The sequence below is a fragment of the Talpa occidentalis genome, unplaced genomic scaffold (genome assembly GCF_014898055.3).
Source record: "Talpa occidentalis isolate TD23 unplaced genomic scaffold, MPIMG_talOcc4v2.1 talOcc4.2, whole genome shotgun sequence".
In the NCBI taxonomy this organism is placed as follows: Eukaryota; Metazoa; Chordata; class Mammalia; order Eulipotyphla; family Talpidae; genus Talpa; species Talpa occidentalis.
The window spans coordinates 117,601,916-117,626,822 of NW_023602073.1; the positions used below are offsets into that span (position 1 = coordinate 117,601,916).

General features: G+C 34.4%; 2 protein-coding genes across 19 annotated transcripts in view; one reads left to right on the forward strand and one right to left on the reverse strand.

The window, feature by feature from the left end:
• Positions 1 to 300: 300 nt before the first annotated feature.
• Positions 301 to 24,907, reverse strand: part of CEP85L (centrosomal protein 85 like) — a 142,724-nt gene continuing 118,117 nt past the window's right edge. For 4 of the 5 annotated variants that reach the window (XM_037520307.2, XM_037520305.2, XM_037520306.2 and 1 more), the window contains exons 7-14: positions 23,125 to 23,277; positions 20,792 to 20,946; positions 17,526 to 17,643; positions 15,186 to 15,236; positions 10,957 to 11,064; positions 8,373 to 8,604; positions 4,729 to 4,898; positions 301 to 4,213 (exon numbers count right to left, since the gene is read on the reverse strand). In XM_037520307.2, coding sequence (XP_037376204.1) covers positions 4,735 to 4,898; positions 8,373 to 8,604; positions 10,957 to 11,064; positions 15,186 to 15,236; positions 17,526 to 17,643; positions 20,792 to 20,946; positions 23,125 to 23,277 — 981 coding nt within the window. In that variant the 3' untranslated portion in view covers positions 301 to 4,213; positions 4,729 to 4,734. Of the gene's footprint in view, positions 4,214 to 4,612; positions 4,899 to 8,372; positions 8,605 to 10,956; positions 11,065 to 15,185; positions 15,237 to 17,525; positions 17,644 to 20,791; positions 20,947 to 23,124; positions 23,278 to 24,907 lie in introns of those variants that run through there. The other variant, XM_037520303.2, reaches the window with a different exon arrangement.
• PLN (phospholamban) overlaps positions 6,562 to 24,907 on the forward strand; it is a 59,729-nt gene continuing 41,383 nt past the window's right edge. For 2 of the 14 annotated variants that reach the window (XR_008553332.1, XR_008553333.1), the window contains exons 1-3: positions 6,591 to 6,761; positions 12,146 to 12,207; positions 17,556 to 17,729. The gene's annotated coding sequence lies outside the window, so the exon portion shown is untranslated. Of the gene's footprint in view, positions 6,762 to 9,018; positions 9,264 to 12,145; positions 12,208 to 17,555; positions 17,730 to 20,937; positions 21,198 to 21,409; positions 21,495 to 24,907 lie in introns of all 14 variants that reach the window. The other 12 variants (XR_008553334.1, XR_008553325.1, XR_008553335.1 and 9 more) reach the window with 12 other exon arrangements.

A 24,907-nucleotide genomic window follows, 5' to 3' on the forward strand; every position in this document is an offset into this window, starting at 1 on the left:
TAGCTGAAATGGATACAGGTGTGCCTTTGTATTTAAGGCAACTATCATCAGAAAATCTCAGTGAGAAGGTTCTGAGAAAGTTTTTCAGTAATTGAAAGGAATTGGAAGACAGACCTAGAAGGCAGAAGTCTCCACTTTCTAGTCAAAAACTCTCTTGTGTATTTACAGAAAGATTTTACCTAAAAAATCCAGCATATCTGTGTCATGAGAATTCAGGAGTCTGAAAATTTTAAGACATGCTTAGGCAGTATCAAGAACTTAGAAGACACAAATAATTTTATAAAAAATTTATTTCTTTGTAAATACAAATTTCAACATCAACAAACAATAGTCCAGTGGAAAAATACTTAGCCATTAACATTGAAAACTTTTTTTAATTTAATAAATAGAACTTTGGCATTCAAAATTCTAGCTGTAAACCCTATTAAAAACAAAACCAAAAAAACCTCTTTACCAAAAAAGAGGTAAAAATTATAGTTCAGAAGGCATAAGCCAACCAGTGGCTTCACATTCTTTTCACCATAACTGTTTTTCAATTAAGTCATAACCACTGTATTTACATGTGAGGTATTCTGGGTGGTTCAAAAACTGAACCTATTTTACAGAAATCACCAGTCATAGTGACTGATTGAACACTCTGCTGTGCTTTTAATGTAACCACCTAGCACCTTACTATTACTTGTCATCACAACAACGTGATGTAGAATTTTATGTTTATGCATTTAAATAACTTTATACATATATGTACACACTACATTCCAAAGGAGTTTCCTGTTCATTCTATAGGGAAAAAGCAGAGCTCCAAAGACACGAGCTTCTCATGTTTGTGAAGGTATCCACTTAATAATGAAAAACTGCTCGTTACTTTAAAAAAAAAAAAAAAAACAACTCCTTAAACAGGTCTATTCACAGAAGAACAAGGTGCAATGCCATCAATATTCTTATAGCTAACCTAAAATAGAAATGAATGCTTACTGCAGGCAAAAAGGCACAAAGGGTTCTCTCTGTATGCAGCTGCAAGGGTTGTTAATGACTTACTGATTTGAAACTACATTCTGAGTATACTCGATACTTTGTTTAAATAAGAAAAAAAATACAAAAATCTAAAATCTTTCCCCCTTCATGATTAAATGTATAATATTATTATACAACAAATATGCCACCATGGCATTTTGGGGTGAAGTTGGAAATTTTATTCTTCATACCAAAACAGGAAATAGTTTCTTTTGTCAATACCAAGCTATCAAAAAACCAAAATGAATTACTCTGGCTCTGAGAGTTCCAGCTACTGGCAGTTTCAAATGATACAGTATGAGTGAGCATGGTTGTGAGAACTGCTTATTACTGTAATTACATATTTACAGTGATAGAAACCTATATAAGAGAATGCCAATAACCCAAATTTAAAGGTATGCCTGAGCTGAACTATTCTATGTAAAAATACAGCCCAAGTTCTCAGCTACTATGTTTTTCAATAAATGATTGCTGATATTGAAAGAGCATTTTCCCAATAAAGCAGTACCTTTACAAATAACCATTTTAACAACACTTTCCAGTCCTTGTGATTGTCTTTAACAGGTTGCTGAAAGAAATCTATTTCAGTTTAATAACTGTCATGAATAAAATAAATTTCACTAAAGTATAATACTGTTAACACACTAAATATCAGAGCACATTACAAATAAAAGGAAGGCCACATTTATTTTAAAATAAATTTAACGAAACATGTAACTAACTAAAGTCATCCTTTTTATTCTGACATCAGATGAAAAGAACTATTGTTGTCAGTTATCTGCATAGATGATTTGGATTGTTTATTGAAAAAATTGTTATTTTATCCCTGTTTTAGTATGACTGAGGCAGAATAAGCTTAATTGTAAATCCAAAATACTAATGATAAATGTTAATACTGCATGAGATACTTCCTAAGATGATAAGCATTTAATTGACAAAAGCATAATTAAAAAGTTTTCATATCTAAGGAAATTTTCAAATATATTTACTTTTAATTTTAGGTTAGTTTTCATCTCATACATATATCACTGTAGTAACTTCTCAACACATCATAGTTTAAATAGCGTTTCTATTTGTTCTAATGGTAAAGTCTTGGTTTTCAATGAGAGATACCAAGATTATTACTGTTATGACACAAGAGGTTGTTGTCCTAGAAGAGGGGCATTCCCCCCAAATTAAAATTGAGTACTGAAAAATTAAAACACTACTAGTTTCATCTCCCTCACCAAAACCTCTGCTAGGGCTATCTAATTATTATCTAGGTCCCTTCACAAACTTCAGACTCCAAGAGATTAATTTTGTAATTCAAAAATATACTTTGAAACCACACCTTAAATGCTCTTTTTGGGGAGAGCGTACATTTTGGAAACTGAAATACATCAGCAATTTATTTCCTGCTAAGTAAAAAATTTTTTATCTCAAGATACGTGAATTAAGTCAAATTCTGTAATTTTTGTAAAACTAACATTTAAAAAAACAGAAAATGATTTCCAACCATAAAGCCAGAAAGCCAGAAAACAAAAATGTATCTACAATATGTTAAAACAAATGACCTAAAGTTTCTTTAAAACAACAATCATAAAAGTCCCTAAAGGAGGACTTTTCCCAAGGAGAAATTTAAGATTTTTAGTGGCCTAAATTAGTGATTGTTTGTCCATCATTTTAGTGTGCCTTTACTTCCAAAACTGTGGTGCTTGGGGGTAGAGGGAGAGGATTCTAATAAAAGAGAATGTAAAAATCTGTGTTGCACTTGTGGTTTTTATCTGTTTTAAATTCTATTATCTACTTTACTATAAAGGGCCATTTTTATAGATATTAAATTTTACAAGGCAGAATTCCCGCTTCAGATTTTTGGTACAAATTTACTATTCCCTGATTGTCTTCAAGCCATCAATATCAAAAAGCAAATTAATACATTAGAAAGTCAAGTTCTTACCAGTGACTAAGGCCTTCCTTATTAGGCAAGGGACCTTGGGATGCAGAAGCACTATCGTGCACTGATTTCACAGTGCTCAGATCCTAAGAGGTAAGAAAAGCAGGGAGGACTCAGGCACTGAGAAGTCTGATGCCCCTAACAATGTACTGCAACAGACTGTTGAAACACAAGATAATTTATTGACAGCTGGATATGAGTCAAATTTTGAACTAATGTGTCTTCCTAGACATTTTCCTTATGGATCAAATCTCACATGTTTTCACTGCTGAAGATATTCAAGAAAAATATTTTCTGGGCACATCCCTGTCAGGAAAACAGACATGCAATCTGCTCTTGGTCAAAGTAGTATTATCCTGCTTGAGTCATACCCTTATTCCTTCAACCTTTTTATTTAGTCTGGACTTAAGTGAGATCTGGTTACATCAAGAGATCAAACCAGCTTGTAACGGACAATGACTGCCATAGCTAAGTATATTTGAAAGAATGTAATGAATGCCCTGAAGGAAATAATCACATAGTCCTTCCAAAATACCAACTAAAACACGGGAAATATGCATTTAGAAGTTTAAATGATTGTGTCTATTTAAAAATCAGTTGCACTTCACAGTGCTATCAGGTACTTCAGAAGAACTAAATTTGCCAAGTTTATATTCTATGAAAAATCCTGTTTTGAATGTACTTTACCTAATAAAGGAACTGAAATATCACCCGGGTTTATATTTTGTTTTATGCTAGTGTTAATTCAGATATAAAGAATGTAGGTTGGCCTTTTCTTAAAGTAATTTCAAATTTAAAATAGATACAAAATTATTAAAATGTAAACATTTGAGATCTGGATAAATAAGCTATTGTTCCAGAGTCATTCTGTTAATCTTTCTTTTACAATAATAATCCCAACCCTTAGAAGGTTTATAGTAATTATATATGGCTTTGCCTACATTATAAACTAAAATTGCAAATAGTAAGGGACATGTCAAAATTAGTTCAAATTATGTTAAACTGCCTTGTAGTATATAAATTACAATGCTAATAAAAGACCATCACATCAAAACTTCACACCTCTAAGTCAACCACAATCACTCTGGAAAAACAGCTGACCTATCTACAGTACTAAAATCAAATCAACCCCACAACCTCATCTTAGCACAGTGACTATTCAAAATACAAATGGTTTTCCCTGTTTTACTACTATGAGAACACTTGCCTGCTGCTGGAACTCTTGTTCAGCAAGCCCTTGAAAACCCCAAAGTACAACACAAGCTTCTACATGAAAGAAAAGAAATACAAGAATAAATACTGTGTGCCTTTATCAGAAGCTTTGACCCTAGAAATCCTTATATAAACACACATACACACACACACAAAACAAAAACAAAACAAAACAAAAATAAAAAGAACTATGGGATTAAAAGAAAAAATCCTACCCCTTTATCTGAAGGGCACTCTTCACAGTTTGGTCCTACAATCAGTAGTTTGAGAATACAGATCTTTTTTCTTACAGGTTTTATCAGATCTTTCAAATGATAATTCAATTTGTGGCCTGATTAGGTAAATCCCTTAGAAACATCCTCACACATTCCCACTCCCTTTTCCCCATCCTTATCCCTCCCCCCCCCCACCAAAAAAAAAAATAAAAATAAATCCACAGGGGGAAAAAAACAACCAATGTGCAAGTCCTATGCTACTTGCCACTTTCCATTATGGCTACTAAAAAGAAACATGAAGAACTGTTAATACAGCAGCATTTAACAACAGGTCATTATTGCTATAGAACCAACACTTGATCACTGGGTAATGCAGTTGTCCCCCATGTCCTGAGCATAGCGGTCTGATATTGTAGTTCTTAATTCATCAATGTCCCTTCGCAGCTGGCATACATCTGATAGTTTTTTAGTGAGTGTTTCTGGGCTATGGTCATTTTCAGTCTCTTCAGCTGCACAATTCATTGCTGTAGAAATAAAACATGGAGAGAATGCCTCACATTTTTTTGAATAAAGACATTTCAGGATTTCCAACTCAATTGCCATCGGAAATGTAACAGCTTTACACTGAATACAAGTCAGTCTCGGGTTTGAATTAGGCATCATTCAATATTAAAAAGATCTTGTCTACTTGGTTTCTTTTAAAATTCTGCTAATTAAAATACATTAAACTCATACAGTGATACACACAAATTCAACATGGTTAATGGATGACAGTATCCAGAAAGTAGAAAAGTGTACGCGCTGTCTCTTTTCAAGTTCAACTAGAGCTCTTAGTTCTTCTCATTTGACAAAATCCCAAAAATTATTTGTGTAGTGATAGATGTTACCTTAAATTTAATAGACTCCTAAGTGCATTTGCTAGCATCAAAATATAAGTCATGTTTCAAAAGATATCTCAAGTTGGACCTCTTTAGCCCCAGACAATTAAATCAGGCTGATAGTTGCCCAGTGGGTGAATATAAACAACTGAGGAGGAGGCCCTGAGTCAGCTATCTTTTATAAATTACCCCAGTTCTTCTCTTAGTTAGCATTATCTCACCATAAACACAGGGGGAACTAGTGATTACAAAATGAACCTTGTATCTGCACTGGCCTGGATAGCTTACTGGAGACATAGAAGTCAGACAGTTCGTGATTTTAACAAAAATTAATTGAACACCCACCACAACTGAGGCACTATGCTAGAGGATAAGTCAGCAAAATAATGAGTGGATGTAGCTGCTTATTCTTAATGATTTACATGCCATGTTATAAACGAGCAGTCTTGTATAACAGGTGAACTACAGTGCATTCAGGGTACAATGGAACAAGGAAGAGAACAACCAGACCCAGCTAGAGAGGGCACGCGTTCAATGGATACACCTAGGAAGCAGAATGAACAAAAGTATAGAAACAGAAAACCAGCCTAATAGAATGAGGTATTTCAAGGAAATCAGCAAACAGCTTTAAAATAGCAGAACACAAATTATGAGAGGTAAGACAAAAGAGGCAGATGGAGTTACCTATCTCTACATTAGGGGAATACAAAACAAATATTAAGAAATAATTAGTGTTTAGCTAGATCATTCTGACAGCAATGTGACAATTCACTGGGGTGGGAAGATGGTGGGTAAAATGGTTGACAAAGATGATAGATTATGAAAACTTGAATTAAGGAAACAGTCCAATGGAGGTGGAATGGTAGGAATAAATGTTTTAAGTAGTAGAGAGACTAACAGAATTAATGGAGCTCAATCACCAGCAACTCAGTAAGGGTCAGGGACTGGGCACAGGAGACCAGTGGAAGAAAAGTAGGGTGGAGAACAACATCTTGGTGGGGTGATAGGTAGATAACGGTTGCTACTCACTGAGAAGAAGCAGAGGTTTATGGAGGAAGAAAAGTATGTTCTATTTTGGACCTATTCTGTCTGTGATGCCTATGAAATAGCTGGTTCTGATATACAGGAAAGTATAATCAGAAATGCTAAAAAGATTGTAGGCAGGGAGGATATAAATGTATAGATCAAGGGTATCACAATTAACAGAGCAGGACATGGTTAAGATTACTCAGAGAAAGTAAATAAAAAAAAAAAAATCAACATCAAAAGCACCCTGAGGGATACACCAATTATTTAAGGGGCAGAGAATTCCACAGGAGGCTGAGACTGAGCAGTCATAAAGAGAGAAGCAGAACCTAGAGAATGATGTCACGGAAACCAGGGGAGCAGAGTTTAAAGGGTAGGGTGAACATCGTTAACAGATAACCATTGGTGTAATTAGGTAAGGATTCAAATGAATCCACTGACATTTGCTGGCTGGTCAAATTTTCACAAATGCTGAATTACAAGGTAAGGATTCTGGTGTTAAACTTTAAAGATGGGAAGAAGTATACATTGGGAGGGGAATGTGGCAAGGCTCTCAAATCTCCCTTTTTTATATTAGAATGGTTCTCTTATGCTATTACTGAAAAATTTAACAAATGTTATATAGGATAGTATAAATGTAGGTTACAAAATAATTGAAGAGGTTACCAGCTCTAAAATAGTGAAGAAAATGAGTCATTTATGTGTGAGTTTTTGCTTCTTGCTCCACAAGATCACAACTAACTAAACCATCCCCATGCTCACTGGGCAAACTTCTACTCTCCCTTTAAGATTTAAGTCAAACAACAGCTACTCCATGATGACTGAACAGTCCTTCCCAGGTCAATTTAGTTATTTTTTTCCCTTAGTATTCTAATGTTTTCTGTCCATAACTCAATTATATATCATATCAAAATGCTCTAATAATTTGGTTAGTATGTGGTCAAGGGCTGTGTCCAGTGTATGTGAATTATCAATACCTTAGTGCCTGGACAACAGAGGAACTGTATAAATGTTTACTGAAAGGGTGAATATATTTCAGCATTAAGTTTTTTTTTTTGCACACTCACACTCATTTGTATACCTACAGCTACATCTATGTGGAAGGGGAAATTCTACTGACACTGCCGAGCACAGTTGCATGTTTCATTAACAAGTGATATTTTTTTGAGTATAAACATTATTTGGTTTGCCAAAAGAACTATTATGATGCAAAATAATGAAACTTTTTGATGAAAGTGGAAATAAAACTAGTTGTCATTCCAATCCCTTAATAACCAATTATTAGGCAGGTAACTCAATACACCATTTGGCTTATGGTCTTAAGCCATTCATGTATCCTTATTGAAGGATATATCTTCTCTATTAAAGAGACCAATATGTCAATATTCTAATAATTTAGAACTACATGCAGAGATAAGGGTTTATAAAAGTAGCATAGGCAGGAAACGAAACTAGGATATTCCTGTCACAGCTCTAACAATTATGTGTGCAGGAAGGGAGAATTGAGACAGATGGGTGGGTGTCACATTGAAGGGGACAAAACAAGCAGATATGACAAGGATCTATAATCCATAGAAGTGGCTCATCTGACAGCACTGGCACTTATGTTAAACAATTAACAAAGGACATATACTGCAGAGGAAGGCTAGTGAACATTTTCTCTGATACAGTTTACCAGAAGGACAGGTAGCTGGGTCATTAATTTATACAACTACCACATGCAAGTAAAAAGACTCATTACTTTTGGAAACATAATCAGAAAATCACACCTAATTGACGACCATTCCAGTCATGCATTAAGATTCAGCATAGGAAACATTTCCTAGCCCACTAAACCACAGACCTGTAGGCATTTCTGCCAAGTGGCAGCCCATGACTATGACCTGATGACTTCTGTAAATATAATGAGGTAAGTTCTAGCAATGAAGTAATAACAGGTATTCACAGACTCACAGATTGATTCAGAGATTTATAAATCTAAGCAGAAATGGAGATTTGAAAAATAAGGAAAAAGCAAGTCAGAAGTTCCCAATTCATGAGGACAGGTTTCTGATTGTTAAGCAATAAGGTAAGGACATGTCATGAGCCACTTACATCTGATTCCCAGCAGTAATGAAAGATTAGGCTCCTTGCCCTGAGCACGTTGATTAAGAATACTGCATAATGCTTTCAAGTCAAACAAACAATAGGACATTTCCTTGAACAGCTGATCAATCACACTCAAATCAAATAGAGGCCGTTTGGAAAGAAATGCCTGCTGCCTGGACTGGTCTGCTTCCTGGCCCTGATCCAATAAAGCGCATGTTTCTTCCGCCTGTCTTTGGTTCTGCAAAAGATAAAGAAGACAAAAATAAGTGGTTTGAACAGGTAATAGGTACTCAAAACCATATAGGTTAACATTTCCCCCTCAAGTCTACAAAACAGAACAGTGGAGTCATATACATTTAGCCAAATTTAACTGCATAAACAAAAAAGAAAGAAGTAAATAGTGGAAATGGCTCCTCTGTGCCAAGCCACATCCCCTAGGGTAAACCTAATAAAGAAAATATAAATGCAAAGACCTAGATCATAGGGTCTCTCATGCTGTTACATAATGAGCATCAGGGTTGTCTATGTGTCTTTCTATAATAAGATTTATTCTAAGAACATAAAAACTGCAAAGGAACTTTAAACCTCATCCTATAGCTTTATTATTAGTAGCAACAGTGACTTACATGGAAACTATTTTTTGTATCTTAAGGGAAAGAAAGTATTATGGTATACTAATAATGCTGATAAGAACCCAAATTTTTAGTACAAGACTAAAAAAACACAAATATAAAATCAAAGAAGGGAAAAAAAACCCAAACAAGTCTGAATTGTTAAATTTGAAGTGGAAGTATCAATATGGACTCATAATTTATTACACTCTGAAAAAGCTACTTTCACACATCTTCCTCCAAACTGTCACCATCTACTTCTCATCCTGAAAGTTGCTAATTAAAGGTAAGTTTAATTAGCTTTCCAGTTGGAACTGTATTTCAGAATAACCAATTTTCCTGGGCCAATGAAGAAAGATTTTTTTTAATAGATGAATGCCAGCTAATAAATGCAGTAGGAATGATACAATTAGAAGATGACTCAGAAAATGATCATTAGTGGATACTAAAACTACGGGAAGGAAAAGGGTGCGCACACCATGCTTACTCACACAGTCACCCAGGTTATCATCCCAGAGGCTACTTGCTGTATGCAGAGGCTATAATGTTACAGTGGAAAGAACCAGTCTGTTACTACCTTAAAAAGGGGAAATCAGTATTTCTGTCACTTAACAGTGGGATAACCAAACATATAATTTGAAGATGCGCACAATACCTTAACACGGTAATCATATCAAAATGTATTTCACCTGAATCTAGGACTGTTACAGAGCAACCCCGATATAAAACGGGTTGCCTGGCTGTGGGTCCTCACCAGCGCGCTTAAAAGGGACTTATTAATATTCCACTACAGGCACACACAAAAGGATAATAAAAGGTTTATTTACAAGGGAAAGGGAAATGAGGAAATGTACAACTCAGGGAGAAAATAGGGAAATAAAGTCTTTAATGCGTCCTACCCAATCCGCCGACCTGGAAACCCAAAGGCACTCCGAGAGCTGGCCGAGCTGCGAGCTGGCGGAGAGCCAAAAAGGGCACCTCCCAAAGCCCACGTGCCCAGGTTTTATACCAAACCTGTCTGCTTAACCTCACCCTGAGGTTCCAGCAACCTTCCCTTTGGTGGTGATGGGATTTGTCTTTCCCAATGTCCTGATGGCTTTGGTCTGGAGTGGGGGTGGAGTCCACAAAGCCTGTATGGAATTAGCTTTAGGACATCCTTTTTCCCCTAACAATTCTAACTTCTGGGGTACAAGAAATAGAAGGTGTAGAGAACAAGATAAATTACACCATTAGGAAGTAATCACGTACGTCTAGCAGGCCTGACAATCTTCAAGTGTATATAAAATAGCCCAGTTTCTTCAAGTCAGTTAACATGGGAGAAGAATATAGTCATATTCTTAGATTTATAAGACAAAATGAAATGTAACTTACAATTCTTGATTGAAAGCTGGTTTCAACAGTCATAATAAAAAACATCTGGAGAAGTAGGGAACTTTTAATATAGAGTAGGTATTATCATGTCAAAAATTATTATTTTTGTTGGTGTGACAATGGTGGTGTGGTTACACAGGAAAATGCCCCTAACTTTTAGAGAAGCATTCATAAGAATTCAAAGACAAGCTGTCACAATGCGAGTTAATAAATTATTTTTTTGAGTAACATGTCCTTAATTGCAAGTGTTTCATCTGATAATTAAATGAAGAAAGTGTGATTTGTTCCATGATGAAAAGTCAACGCTGCACCTTCCTTAGGAGTTTTCAAGGAGTTTTTAAAAAATATATTCCAGTTATGCCTTATTCAATGACTCTGGGACCTAATTACATTTGACTTTGCTGTAGCTGCCTATGAAACTGTATGCTAAGACATAAGAAAGATGGAAGTTTGTCTCTTTATTATAATTTTAGTTAGGAAATGTAATGGATTTCATTCACTGGCACATCAAAATTGTCTTCAATTTAAAAAAGTGCTAGTAATATGTACAAAGTAAGCATTTGCTTAAACTTAATTCTGTGAAAGTAATCTGAGTTTCTGCTACTCACATCCAGCAATGTTTTTGTTAATCTCTGTAGATTTCTTTCTTTCTTTTCCATATCTTCCATCATCTTTTGAGTGGTTGATTTTTCTTTAGAAAGTTTCCCTTGCATAGACTAGAACAAAGAGCATAGGAAATACAAAGCATGACATCACTTAAAATGCAATCAGTAGGTAAGCAAGAACACTGAATACTTTAGATCTTCTATCTCCACCCGCCCCCGCCGTCCCTTTGAAGATGAAGCCTTCATCTATAAATCAACCCACATTACTTCTAGAGTGGATGACAACAAATGAAAAAATACATCATCTTCAACAAGAAATTTTTTATCTGGGTAAAACATATTAACTCCTAAGTCGCTGTTTAACGCTATCTTCTACACGGTTCTTTATTATTTAACTGTTTATATATTTGGAGTGTGTTAGCAAATGGCTTTAAGGAGGAATGATATGACATTTAAAGAATTAACACCAATTCTTTATTACATTTATAAGAAATACTTAGAATACAAAAATCTATCAAGATAGGAAATATATTAGTTATTGCCTATGACTGGAGAGGGGATGAGATTTAAGGAAGTAATAATTAAACGGTACTTATGTCTTTCCTTAAACTTATTTTACATTTATTTTTTTTTTTTGCACATCGTTGCTCATTTTTGTATGTTTGATTTCTTCCCTCAGGTGTAATCCCCATAAAATTCCCACCACAAAAGCACCCTTGAACTGCCACCATAGTCTCTTGTGCTCTTCCTTCCCTTTTCTTGAACCCTCTCCCTCTGCTGCGGTATGTCTCAGTTCTATAGTATACCTGCTAGCTTGGTTTTTTTCCCCCCTGACCCCTTGTTTGGCTTCCCTATATTTCTCCTATAAGTGGAACCATCCGATCTTAACGTCTTTTATGAAGTGATAAAAATGTTCTAAAGTTGGTTGTGGTCTTGGTGTTCCATACCCATGAGTATACTAAAAATTATTGAACTTTGCACCTTAAATGGGTTAACTGTATGGTATGTGAATTATATTTCAATAAAACTGTTATAAATCTTCAGCACAATATAAAAGGAAAAAAATCTTGCCTGGATCACTTTCTTCCAGTCCTATTTTGGTAGCAAGAACTACCAAAAAGTATAACTGTGTCCAAGAACACACTCAGGTGATGCAAAATTAAACCATTATTTAAATTTACTTAAATTTCAGTCTTCTCATGCAGAATTGAGGCTACCAGAGGGGAAGATGAGGATGATAAAGCAGAAGGAGAGGTGAGCCAACAAATTACAGTGGAAGATTATTGATGCTTTGGTGGCAGGCATGGTGTGGTAACATCTGAAAAGGTGAAATCCTATACTAAGGCATGTACAATGCTGTAAACCAAAGTTACCTCAACAAAAATGACATAATTTAAAAAAATTCAGTCTTCACAATCAATTCCCACTTTAGATCCAATAAGCAAGAAGTCTGTTACACTTTATAAAGGCTCTAGGATTAGGATTATTGTCAGGCTATATATGAGTTGCCTGGGGAACCTGTTAATAATACATGTTTCAAGCTTTACCCAGGAGATACTGACTCATTAGGTTCATGATGGGCCCCAGAAACCTGTATTTCACTTTTATTTTTTGTTTATTAAATCTATTTATTTTCTTGCATCACTGTTAATTTTTGGACAATATTTGACTTCACCCCTCAGGTACAGTCCTCATAGCTCTCCCACCACCAGAGCCCCCATGATCCATCACCATAATCCCTTGTGCTCTTCCCTCCCGTTTTGACCCCTCTTTCTCCCCTCCCCTGTTGTATGCCTCAGATCTATGGTCAGCTTAGTCTTTTTCTGACCTTTTGTTCAGTTTCTCTGTATTCCACATATAAGTGAAATTATCTGATATTTATCTTTTTCCTTCTGACTTATTCCGTTTAGCATAATCCCTTCCAGCTCCATCCATGTGCTGCAAATGGCATGAGTTTATCTTTTTTGATCACTAAGTAGTATTCCATTGTGTATATATACTGTATCTTCTTGATCCATTCATTCTTTTTTTGTCATTTAAGTTGTTTCCATATCTTAGTTATTATAGTAGTGCTGCAATAAAGCACTAATTCAAAAAGAAACTTGCATGCCTATGTTTTAGGCAGAAACCTGTTTTTAAAAAGCATCTCAAATAATGAGAATATAAACACAGGTTTGGAGACCACTCCTACCACATATAAGGCCCAAGAACATTTTTTCCGTGATTCATGTGTGCTGATTCCCTTCTGGCTACTCCCTGCCTAAGAAATATGGACCTGATTTTTCAAAAGTTAAATCCATCTTTTTTTCTCAAGGTTTAATTAAATTTAATTATCAATTATAATGTGCCCACAACAGGCCTAATGTATCATGTTCTCCATACAAGTAAAAAGATCGAAGCATTTTTAAAAATTAATCTTTGATACCACTGTGATCCTAGAAGATGGGTGATAGGACTTCAGTCTTCATGAATTTATGAAGGTTTATTTTGTGATCCACCTTGTGGTCTATCCTCCAGAATATACCATGTGCAATTTAGAAGAATGTGCACTCAGTTGTCTTGAGGTGTAGTGCCCTGTAAATATATATTAAACCCGTCCAGTCTAATTCTTATTTAAGACTCCCTGGGTGTGGCATCCCTTTCAGTAACGAAGCAAAGAGCCTTCTCTGTTGCCATCTTGGGGACATCTTTCCAGAATATGACTCTTTAACTAAATAAATATGATTTGATTCAGTGTTTTTCCCACTATTACTGTGTGATGTTTATCTCCTATTTTATGTTATCATAAAGTTCTTTCTTCCTCAAGTTTAATTTTTAAAAATGTTTTACTTATGCAAAGTTGCATTATAATTCATGAAAACTAAAAATATTGTTCAGATGTTAATACTAAATTCTTAAATAGAAAGCAGTCAAAAAGTGTCTGCTATCAAGGAAAAAATACTTTCTCAATAAATAAGCTTTTTCTTTGGTCTTTTTACTTGTGAAAAATAGTGCTTTTATATTCTTAGGTAGAAACCTAAAAGTCAAATTGCTGATCATGTGGCAGATCCATTTTAAGTACTTTGCGGAACCTCCACACTGCTTTTCACAGTGGCTGGATCTGTCTGTCTGCTCACCAACAGTGTGGGAGGGTTCCCTTTTCTCCACACCCTCACCAGCACTTGTTTCTTGCCTCTAAGTCACTTCATATGGCCAAAGAAAAGACTGTCTATAATTCTGATACATAAAACTTTTTATTTCTCTTTTACTTCAATTTTTATTTTATCAGGAAGTGGGAAAATAAAAATTATTTAGCAAAATTTATTCAGTGGCATTCCATCATACTTTGAGTAAAATAAAAAAGATATACACCCCTATGCGATCTGGTGCCAGGCTACTTTCTGCCATCACTTTTCACCACTCTACCCCACAGTGCTTTATTCCAGATTAGCAGCCTCCTTTCTTGGAGCATAGCAGATAAATTCAGAACATTGGTTGCTCTCTTTGCCTGAAAGGCTCATCCCCTGGATATATCTTCATTCAGGTCTGTGATCAAATATTACCATCTTAGGGAAAACATATGATGGAGAACTGTCTGCCATTTCCTTCTTTCTACTTTTTAACTGCACATATCACTAATATTATATTTCAGTTTTCTCCATCTCACCCATCTAGAGTGGCCAGAAACTTGTTTTATTTACAATGCCAATAACATTTAGAAGAAAAAAGTGATAACGGAGATGGTGATGTTACGTAGTATCAATGGAGGCATAAAGGAGGGGACAGAGAAACTTATATGATACCAATATTTAAAGAGGCAGAAATCAGAGCTCACAGTAGAACTCTGAAGAGAAGGAACATAAGATGGACAGTGGTAGTGTGAATGTGTTTCTAGGTGGGAATAAAATATAAAGATCAAATAAGTAGCCTAAAAAGAGTTCACTTTCTTCAATTAGTAGATCATTGACACCCAATTAAAAAGAGGAGAGGGTAGAAATAGAGAAAAGCAGTCCTCACAATATTTTAAAGAAACGTTTGCCAAATGGCATTTTTGTTACAAAAAATGGAAAGATTAATAGTAAAGAATTTACAATTTCACTGTAAACTCTTAATCCTCTCTCTCTCTCTCTCTCTCACACACACACACACACACACACACACACACACACAGAGAGTAATATTTTAGGTGATGTAATCATCAGGAGTAAATCAGTACAGAGATAAACTAAAATAAGCACAAAAACATTCCTCACCTGAATTTCTAAAATCATTCTGTCAATCTCATCTTGTTGGCTGTCTATTATCTAAAATAGAGAAAACAAATCATTGTGAATTTTTTTTTCTGTAAGTACCAATATTCAAGAAAGCAAAAGACATGGAATTATGAATTTATCTTCTAAAAAATCATGGTATGATTATTTTTACAGACGTATTCATTCCAAAGTATATTTTTAAAAGCATTATGTTTGTTTGTTTTTTTTTAACATATTTATGTTTTTATATTGTTGTTCATTTTGGTACATGTCTAATTTTCCCCCTCAAGTGTAGTTTCTACAAAATTCACACCACATCACCCATTAACTGTCACCATAGTCTCTTGTGCTCTTCCCTCCCGTTTTGACCCCTCTCCCTCCTCCTCCCCTGCTGTATGTCTCTGATTTATAGTTTGCCTGCTAGTTTTGTCTTTTTTTTTTCCTGACTCCTTGTTTGGTTTCCCTATATTCCTCCTATAAGTCAAACCATCCTATATGTTTTTTTCCTTCTGACTCATTTCACTGAGCATAATGCCTTCCAGCTCCATCCATGTTGCTGCAAATGGCATGAATTTATCTTTTTTGATTGCTGAATTATGTATATATACCACATCTTGATCCAGGCGTCTGTTTTTGGAGCATTCAAGTTGTTTCCATATCTTATCTTAGCTATTGTAAATAGTGCTGCAATGAACACTGGAGTGCAAGTATTCTTTTGAATTCATGATTTTGTGTTCTTTGGGTAGATTCCTAGGAGTGGAATTGCTGGGTCATACGATAGCTCCATTTTTAGTAGTTTGAGGAACCTTCACACAGCTTTCCATAGTGGTTGGATCAGTTTGCATTCCCATAAGCAGTATAAGAGGGTTCCTTTTTCTACACATCCTTGCCAGCATTTGTTCTTGCTAGCTTTTTGGTTTTTGTTTTTTTTTTAATATGGACCATTCTCACTGACATGAGATGGTATCTTATTGTGGTTTTTATTTGCATTACAGGTGATGATTATAGGTGATGTTGAGCATTTTTTCAAATACCTGTTGGACATTCGCATTTCATCTTTGGAGAAGAGTCATTTTTGTAGTATAGTTTGAATTCTCAGAGTGTGATACCTTTATTCTCCCTCTTTTTTAGTCAGGAGAGCTTTGGCTCTTTGAAGGTTTTTGTGATTCCATATGAATTTCAGCAATATTTGTTCTGTGTCTTTGAAGAATGCCATTGAGATTTTTTATCAAAATTGCATTGAATATGTAAATTCAATGTATATGGTCATTTTTATAATGTTAATTCTTTCAATTCATGAGCAGGGAATGTCTTTCCATTTCTTTGTGTCTTCTATTTCTTTTAGCAATGTTTTATAATTTTCTTTGTATAGGTCTTTCATCTACTTTTTTAGGTTTATTCCCAGGTATTTAATTTTGGGGGGGTACAACTGTAAATGGGATAATTTTTTAAATTTATTCTTCTACAGACTGTCTGGAGGAAGGCTACTGATTTTTGTATGCTGATTTTGTAACCTGATACTTTTCTAAACTAGTTTATTGTTTTAATTAGTTTTCCTGTAGAGTTTTTAGGATTCTCTATGTATATTATCATATCAACTGCAAATAGTGATAGTTTTACTTCTTTCCCTATTTGGATTCCTTGTACGTCTTTTTCTTGTCTTAATGCTCTGGCCAGGACTTCCAGTATTTTACTGAAAAACAGTGGTGAGACTGGACCTTGTCCAGATCTTATAGGGAAGGTTTTCATGACTTGTCCCAGATCTTATAGGGAAGGTTTTCATGTTTTCATTGTTGAGAATGATATTGACTGTGAGTCTGACTGTGTATGGCTGTTATTATGTTAAGATATGTTCCTTCTGTCCCAAGAATTTTAAGGGCTTACGTTAAAAATGGTGTTGAATTTTATCAACTGCTTTCTCAGCATCTAATGATATGATCATGTGGCTTTTATTTTCTTTTTGCTGATGTGAATTACATTAATAGATTTACAGATGTTGAAAAAGGCATTATGATTGGATCACACATATGTAAAACTGCAAATCATGCTATAGTTTTTGATAAAACTTCCAATTTATGCAATTTATAATAAAAACTTTGAAACAGACTTTGAATGACTTAAGAAGGAAAAGTAGCCTTTTATTTTTGCTATGAAGGTCTATAATTTCCTTAGTTTGGCTTTTATTAAATCTTAAAATTTTTGAATTTTCTTATATTGCTATGTTTCTTTCTAAATAGAGGCATTCAAAACTAAAACATTAGCAAAAACAAATAAAATACACATCTGTACAGACAAATCCATAGTATAGTTTCATATTTATTATCAAAGATATGTACTGACCTTACTAGCTTTTTCATTTTGTTCTCTCAGGTTATCATTTTCATTCTGAAGCTGTTTTGCATCTAACATGGGAAGGCGGATTCCATCTTCAAGGCATCTTTCTACTTTTTGCTGCAAACTGATTTAGAAAAACATAGGAAGAAAATTAGCTCTATGTGCTGATTTTGGCAGATGACAGCAACAAAAATTAAATTCTTCCTCAAAGTATGTAATTTTTTTTAATAATGCCACAGACAGTTTATGTATAAGTTTGAGTAACTTTATATTCTTATCATATTAAGAAAAAATAGGAAGGCTGATCATCTTTTTTAAAATGTTAAATCTGAGACTAGATTCTTGGGTTACTTAGTATGTGACATCCTTAGGCCCTAGTGAAGTCCCTCATTACCCTAATCTAAGCCTATAATCTAAGCCCTCTCTTTTCCTTTCCCCCAAAAGCAAGTTCCTTGATAAAGATGATTACGGTAAAGAGCCTAAGATTTTCCTTATAAGGTAAATTGTTGCCTAAACCAACAGAATTACATTTTTCCTCATTAATAAAAATAGTAATGTAATACATTAATTAACAGTTTTTCCTGCTATGCAATGCACACAGTTACACTGTAGAAGAGGAAACAATGAGGGAAACTTCTATGCTACATCAAGAAAAAATAAAAAGATGGAGGAGGGCAGCAGAGAAAGGTTTTAGCCCCCAGAAAAGAAGAATAGCAACATAACAGACATAGCAGGAAAACCCGTAAAAGTGGGCCTCCCTGGTGGCACAGTGGTTGAGCGCTGGGCTGTGAAGCTGCCTGCAGCCTCTGCAGCGCTGGTTCAATCCCCGGCCACCGAGGGTCCCACATGGCATGCAGACCTCTCCTGCCACCCGTTGCTCCCCTCAGCAGTGTATTTCATCAGTCTGCCTGTAATAGTTCTGTTCTCCACTCTGGCTCTGGTGAATTCTCTCACCCTCCCGTGCTTCTGACTGTACCCAGTGCTTGTATGAATGAATAAATTAAAAAAAAAAAGACCCATAAAAGTAGCTCTACTTTAGCTTATAATCATACCACAGAGCTGCACAGTACTAAAAGAAACAGATTTCTTATAATTAAGGTTTTGATTTTTTCATTATTTTTCTTCAAGTAGTATGGCTAGCCCATTCTTGTTAATTCTTCCCCCACCAAAAAAAATTCCGTATCTACATTGTGAACAAAGAATTGACAACCCTAAATGGTACAATATAGATTTCAGGTGTGTTAATGGCACCAGAGAGGTTCTTAAGTATAATGAATGTAGTGCAATGCTTTGTAATACATTGTTACTTGTCACAAAAGTATTTGCTTTTTCAATCTAGAAGTGAAAAATACATTATTTCTATTTCAGAATAAGATTTTTTCCAATTTCAGTGTAAAGACATTCTTCTATGTATTTGTAACATTCCAAAAGAAATAAAATACATTAAAACTATTTAGGTCATTCATACTTAGAGGGTGTGGGGAAAGCCATCTGAAGAAGGAAAATGTACTCTATCATGGAAAACTATTAAATAAGTTTTATTACAATGTATACATTCTCATTGTTTATGGTATGAAGCATAGTCACTCAGAAAAGTAATAAATCTTTTGAATAGCAGAGGTACCTACAATTACATTACTAGGGATCCACCCACACATTTTTCTTACATTTTCATTGCTAATAAAAAGCCTGTCTCATTTTTAAATCATGAAAGTTATACATAATAGCAGAAAACATAATAAAGCAGAAAGTTATACACAATAAAGCAGAAAATACATGTAAGCAGATACAGTGACATAATTCATATTCACATGCATATCCGAAATTATTTCAGAACTTAAGGAATATATTGTAAAGCTAAGGAAACTGAAGTAACACCCCTATTCCCAAAAGTTAAATGGCACTACAGCCATGTGTTTACTACAATATTATAGAAGAGTTTCTTTGGACTATTACAGATACTTGAAATCAAGAGAAATTTTCTAAGCTATCATTCTTAGAGACTTATCAAGTTAAAGTTAAGAAATGGAAAACGGTGTTAAAATGCAATATACTAAACTTTTTAAATCAATATTACTAGGCTTAATGTTCACCAACAATCTAATAAAAGAGAAAATCTAAACAAGAGATGGCATAAAATATCATATTAAATATATGAAACAACACTATTTGAGTTCATGATCATGATGTCCTAAAAAAAAGAAAAGATACATTACCTCCTTTCATTTTATCAATAAAAGAAAATATAAGGTTGAATGAGTAGAGGTCAGGAAGCTGTTCTGAAACTACAGAATAGGATGTAAGATGTGAAGTTATAAAAAAAAAAAGAAATTAAAAGAGCTGAAAAGTAGAAAATAGGGAGAAAAATAGAATCAAAAGTATATGATTTTGGGGGGACCTGAGATCAGAAACCCTATAAACGGAATTGTTTCAGAAATCAGAGATTTTCTGCAATGAAATTCAGTGTCAAAAAGGTTGTTCAGACATGTTTAAGACTTTCAAAGTTGTAAAGGAATTAACATAGAATTAGCAAGTGGATGTTGGTTAAAAAGCTGTAAAGAATAAACTGAATTTTACATAATTGATAAAACTATAGAGTGAATTTCTTAAATTTAGTTTTTGTTGCTTTGTTGTCATTCTTCAGGATAATTTTATCAATTTTATTTCAAAATTAAATAAGGTTTAAGTTTTACAAAAGAGAGTGCATGTAAGTGCATATAGAATACAGTTTTCTTCAGTAAGTTTTCCAGGAGTACAATTTCAATTTCCTATCTTAAAAATATTATCTAAATACGCTAATAAAATGATATCCACTCTAATTATTAATTTCAAAGAAGAGTTCAAAAGGCAATGAGCTTAAACTTGGAAGTGAGTAATGTGAGTAAACTTGGAAGATATTTGGCAAAATTACCTTAACTGCTACTCTGCAGTCAAGTGAATCAATTACTTCACATTAGCAGTATCTTCTTAAAGAGTACAATTTGAGTGTTTTGGTGCCCCTCTTTTATTATTTAGAATTTTTACTTATTTTTAGACAAAGTCATCAATAAAAAGTTTGTGTTATAACTTTATCAAAATGTCACTATGTTGCATCAAAATGTTAACAGAACTGTTTCAGTAAGATACTTCTGGGTCATAATAATGCATCAAGAAGTAAAGACAGGGACAGGGGGAGGAGGAGGATGCTAATTATAAATTAACATTTTAAGTGAAATGCCTTATGAAAAATATGAATAGCTTAAAAATAAAAGAATTAACAAAGGTTTTCTTACCTCTGAACTGTAGTTACCAATTCCTTTTCTTTCTTTTTCTGACATATTAGCTGTGCCTCTTTCTCTTTACACTGTTTTTTGATCTCTTCAAGTTTTTCTTCCATATCTGTTAACGTTTCTTGCAAATTCTTATTTTTTCCTTCTAGAACCTGCAGCTATGGAGAAATTTTTAACATGGAATACTAAAAAGGTTTTTTTTTATTTTTATATTCCCCATACAATTGCAACCCCTTGATTTAAAAGATTTTTACTAGAATTTGTTACTGTGTTCTCAAGGACTAATAGACTTATGGTTAAGAGCCACATATCTTCATCCCATCTAGTCTACTCTAGTAAAACTATCCCCGCCTTTGTGTGGAAGAAAGCTTCGAATGGAGAAAAGAATGAGATCAAAACTTCTAGAAAGGTAAATGATCTCAATCTGGGGATATTTTAAGAGTTATTTTTCATTGGGATAAAATATCACATAAAATTTACCATCTTAAAGTGTACAGTTAGTTCAGTAGTGTTAAGTACATTCACACTGCTGTAGAAGTAATCACTAGAACGCTGTTTATGTTGCAAAACTCTATACCCTTGACAAAACCCCGATTGTCTCTATGAATTTGACTACTGCAGGTTCCTATAAAGCTGGAGTCTATGCTACTTACCTTTTGCGCCTGACTTCACTTAGCAAAATATCCTCTGGTTCATCCATGTTGTGGTATGTGTCATAATTCCCTTCATTTTTGAGCCTGAATTTTAAGTATATGCTACATTTTGTTTACCCATCACTCACTGATAGACACTCAGTTGCCTCCATCTTTTGGCTATGCAAATACTGCTGTTATGAGCCTGCATGACGTGCAAATGCCTGTTAAACACCTGTTTTGAATTCGTTGGGTATATGCTTGGAAGTGGACCATATATGGTAAATCTGTTTTTAACTTTTTGAGAAATTGTGGTATTTTTTCCACAGTGGCTACACTATTTTATACATTCCCCACGTAAAATGTACAAAAGCTCTAATTTCTACACATTGCCACTAATGCAAACCACATGGGGCTTTTTTTAATATTAGCCATCCTAATGGGTCTAATGAACATGTTTTTAAATCGATATTCCCCTATGTTCCTGCTCATATGCCTATCATCCTTCTTTAGTTCCTTGCTGAATTTACCCCTTTAGTTTTTTGCCATATAGATTAACATAAAGAGAGTATGCATTGTAGATTCAGCATCTGCATGATACCCTGTGAATTAACCATAATTCTCAATTGAAGTGAGTGATTTTTTTCCTATCCCCTGTAAACATTTTTTGGCTGGGGGGGGGGAGGTGCAGAGGGGAAGGGAGTAGTGCTAAGAGTGCCTACAAGGCAGGACTAAAATGCTACTAAGCATCTTTTTTTTTTTTTTTTAAAGATTTATTTATTTATTTATACAAGCACTGGGTACAGTCAGAAGCACAGGAGGGTGAGAGAATTCACCAGAGCCAGAGCAGAGAACAGAACAGGCAGACAGACGAAATACACTGCTGAGGGGAGCAGCAGGCGGCAGGAGAGGTCTGCACACCATGTGGGACCCTCGACAGCAGCCGGGGATTGAACTGGCGCTGCAGAGGCTGCGGACAGCTTCGCAACCCAGCATTCAACTGCTGCGCCACCGGGGAGGCCCTACTAAGCATCTTTTAATACACAGGGAAGAATTTCACAACAAACAATTTTTCACCCCCCATTGTCAATAACGCTAAGGTTAAAAAACCCCATGATTGGAAATTTTGAGAAAAGACTGAAGAGTAGATTCTGGATTTATAAATCAGGTTTCAAGAAAAATCTTGAAGAGAAGGAACCCGGTCTACCTACCAAATTGGCAGAAAGATTTCAGCTAAGGTATTGTTAAGCAAATGACTAGAAAGTCATCAGAGATGTGAATGGATATCACAGATTTAAGAATAAGAAAAAATTTATGGAAAGACCAAAAGGAATGAAAAAAAATCTAGAAATATCGTCAAAAGGTATTGCTGAACCTGAATGAATTCCATAGAATATAAAAATTCAGAAATGTGACATAATGTATTTGTGAGTATAGGGCAGGGTTATCAGACTAGTTTAGAAACTACATTTTAGAGCAGAAGACTAGGTGACAGAATTTAACACACAGGTTCATTATGAGGTAATCATATAATAATTAAAAATAAGAACAAAATTCCTAACTGAGGTTAATCCTAAAACAATACACTAATTTTTAACTTAAAATTAGTCAAACATGTAACAATTTTAAATTATAAAAATCACAAAACTTCTAAAGAGTGAACTTAAAAAATATTTTCAAGATGACCATTTTATTTCTTGTTACCTGTAGACTCTGACTCTGTACATCATCCAGAGTTGGAAGATCAGCCAGATACTTTTCCAAGGTCTCAATTCTTCTCTGCTTTTCTTTGTTTTGTTCGGATTCTTTCTGGCATTTCTTTTTCAGGCTGTTGATATATCTATCTCTGGTTTTAAGCTAAGAAAAAAGATTAGAAATCTTCAGTAGTTTTAAATCATTAAAAATAAGTCAACATTGGAATCTCAGGCATCAATGAAAACACCAACAGTTCCAGGTTATTAAGATCACCACCAACTCAAGTAAAATTTATCCTGTTAATATTTAACCCTAAGATCTATGTGTTTTCAAGTTTTCATACCACTGAAATCAACAATCAATTGAGAATTTTTGTTGCTTGTTATTATAACTGGTGGCATCTTATAAACTGCAGTGATCCAGCCATCACTAATTATGTAGTTTTTATTTCCTACATTTTTACACATGTACAAATTTGGTCAAAGCTGTTCATATTTTAGTCAATTCTACAGTGCTATGTACATGTTAAAATTATATCAAAGATTTTTAAATGTCATATTATAATGTGGCATTGCAAAAAGTTATTGGGTACCCAGAAAGATACAGAGTCACAGGGTATAATTTTGAAATCAGTGAAGCAAGTATTTATCTCTAGAGGAATGACTCTAATTTCTTACTTCTTGCACAGCTCTATCCAAATGTTTCACATCTGTAAAGAAAGATACCTATAAAATATTAAATGTTTTGTCATTAACATACTTGCAAAGCAACTGCTTGTGATTACAAGAAAATAAAAACCAGAATTTACCAAAATTATTTAATACTTAGGAATAGACAAATGAGACAAGACTACCATTAGAGCATTATGATATAACTGAACGTGCAAGCATATTTTCTTTCTAAAAATTACACAAAGGTATGCTTGCCCTAGATAGCATTTTAGGGTTGATGAACTACATTAACTGAATGCCTATTGTAGAATACATACAGTACACGATCCTACTAAGTTCCAGTTTGTATGGGCTGAAACTCAGATTTTTTTTTTTATACTCTTTTTTTTTTAACTTTTTGGAAGCCCTTTATTAATATTAATACAAAACGTTTACTTAGTCTTTATATGATTTATGTCAAGTACATATATTCCTATGTTCTACCAACAAAATATTTAAAAATGACTATTTAGTGAAGCCTCATGATGTCAAATGTTAAAACAAATTCATAGTTTAATTAAGACATATAACCAAATTAAATTTATCTCCTCCATTTATTCCTACTTTCTTCTTTCCCATACTGCCTTTTTCCCTTCATCCATTTCTATTCTCCATTTTTTGTTTGTCTTTTCTATCTCCAGTTGTCCCTCCCAACTAAGTTTTCTTGTAATTCCCAGCTTTTGTAATTGCTGGACATCACCATATAAATTTTAATGTATACTGCAAATGTTCTTAAACTTCCTATACATTCACTGCTAATTTTAATAGCTCTGCTTAATTTCAAACTCATTTGCTATTTTCTTTTTTTTTTTAATAATAAATTTTATTTTTATATTCCCCCATACAATTGCAAACGCCCCATTCTGACCCCAATCCTTCCCCTCCCGCCCCCCACCCCCCAAAAAGTGTCTCTGGTTCATAGTTTTTTGTTGATTTTGATTTTCACTTTCTTATATTCATTTTCCTGGTCCCTTATTTAAGTTTTCTAGATTCCTGCTATGAGTGAGACCATCCGGTATTTTTCTTTTTCTTTTTGGCTTATTTCGCTGAGCATGATCCCTTCCAGCGCCATCCATGTTGCT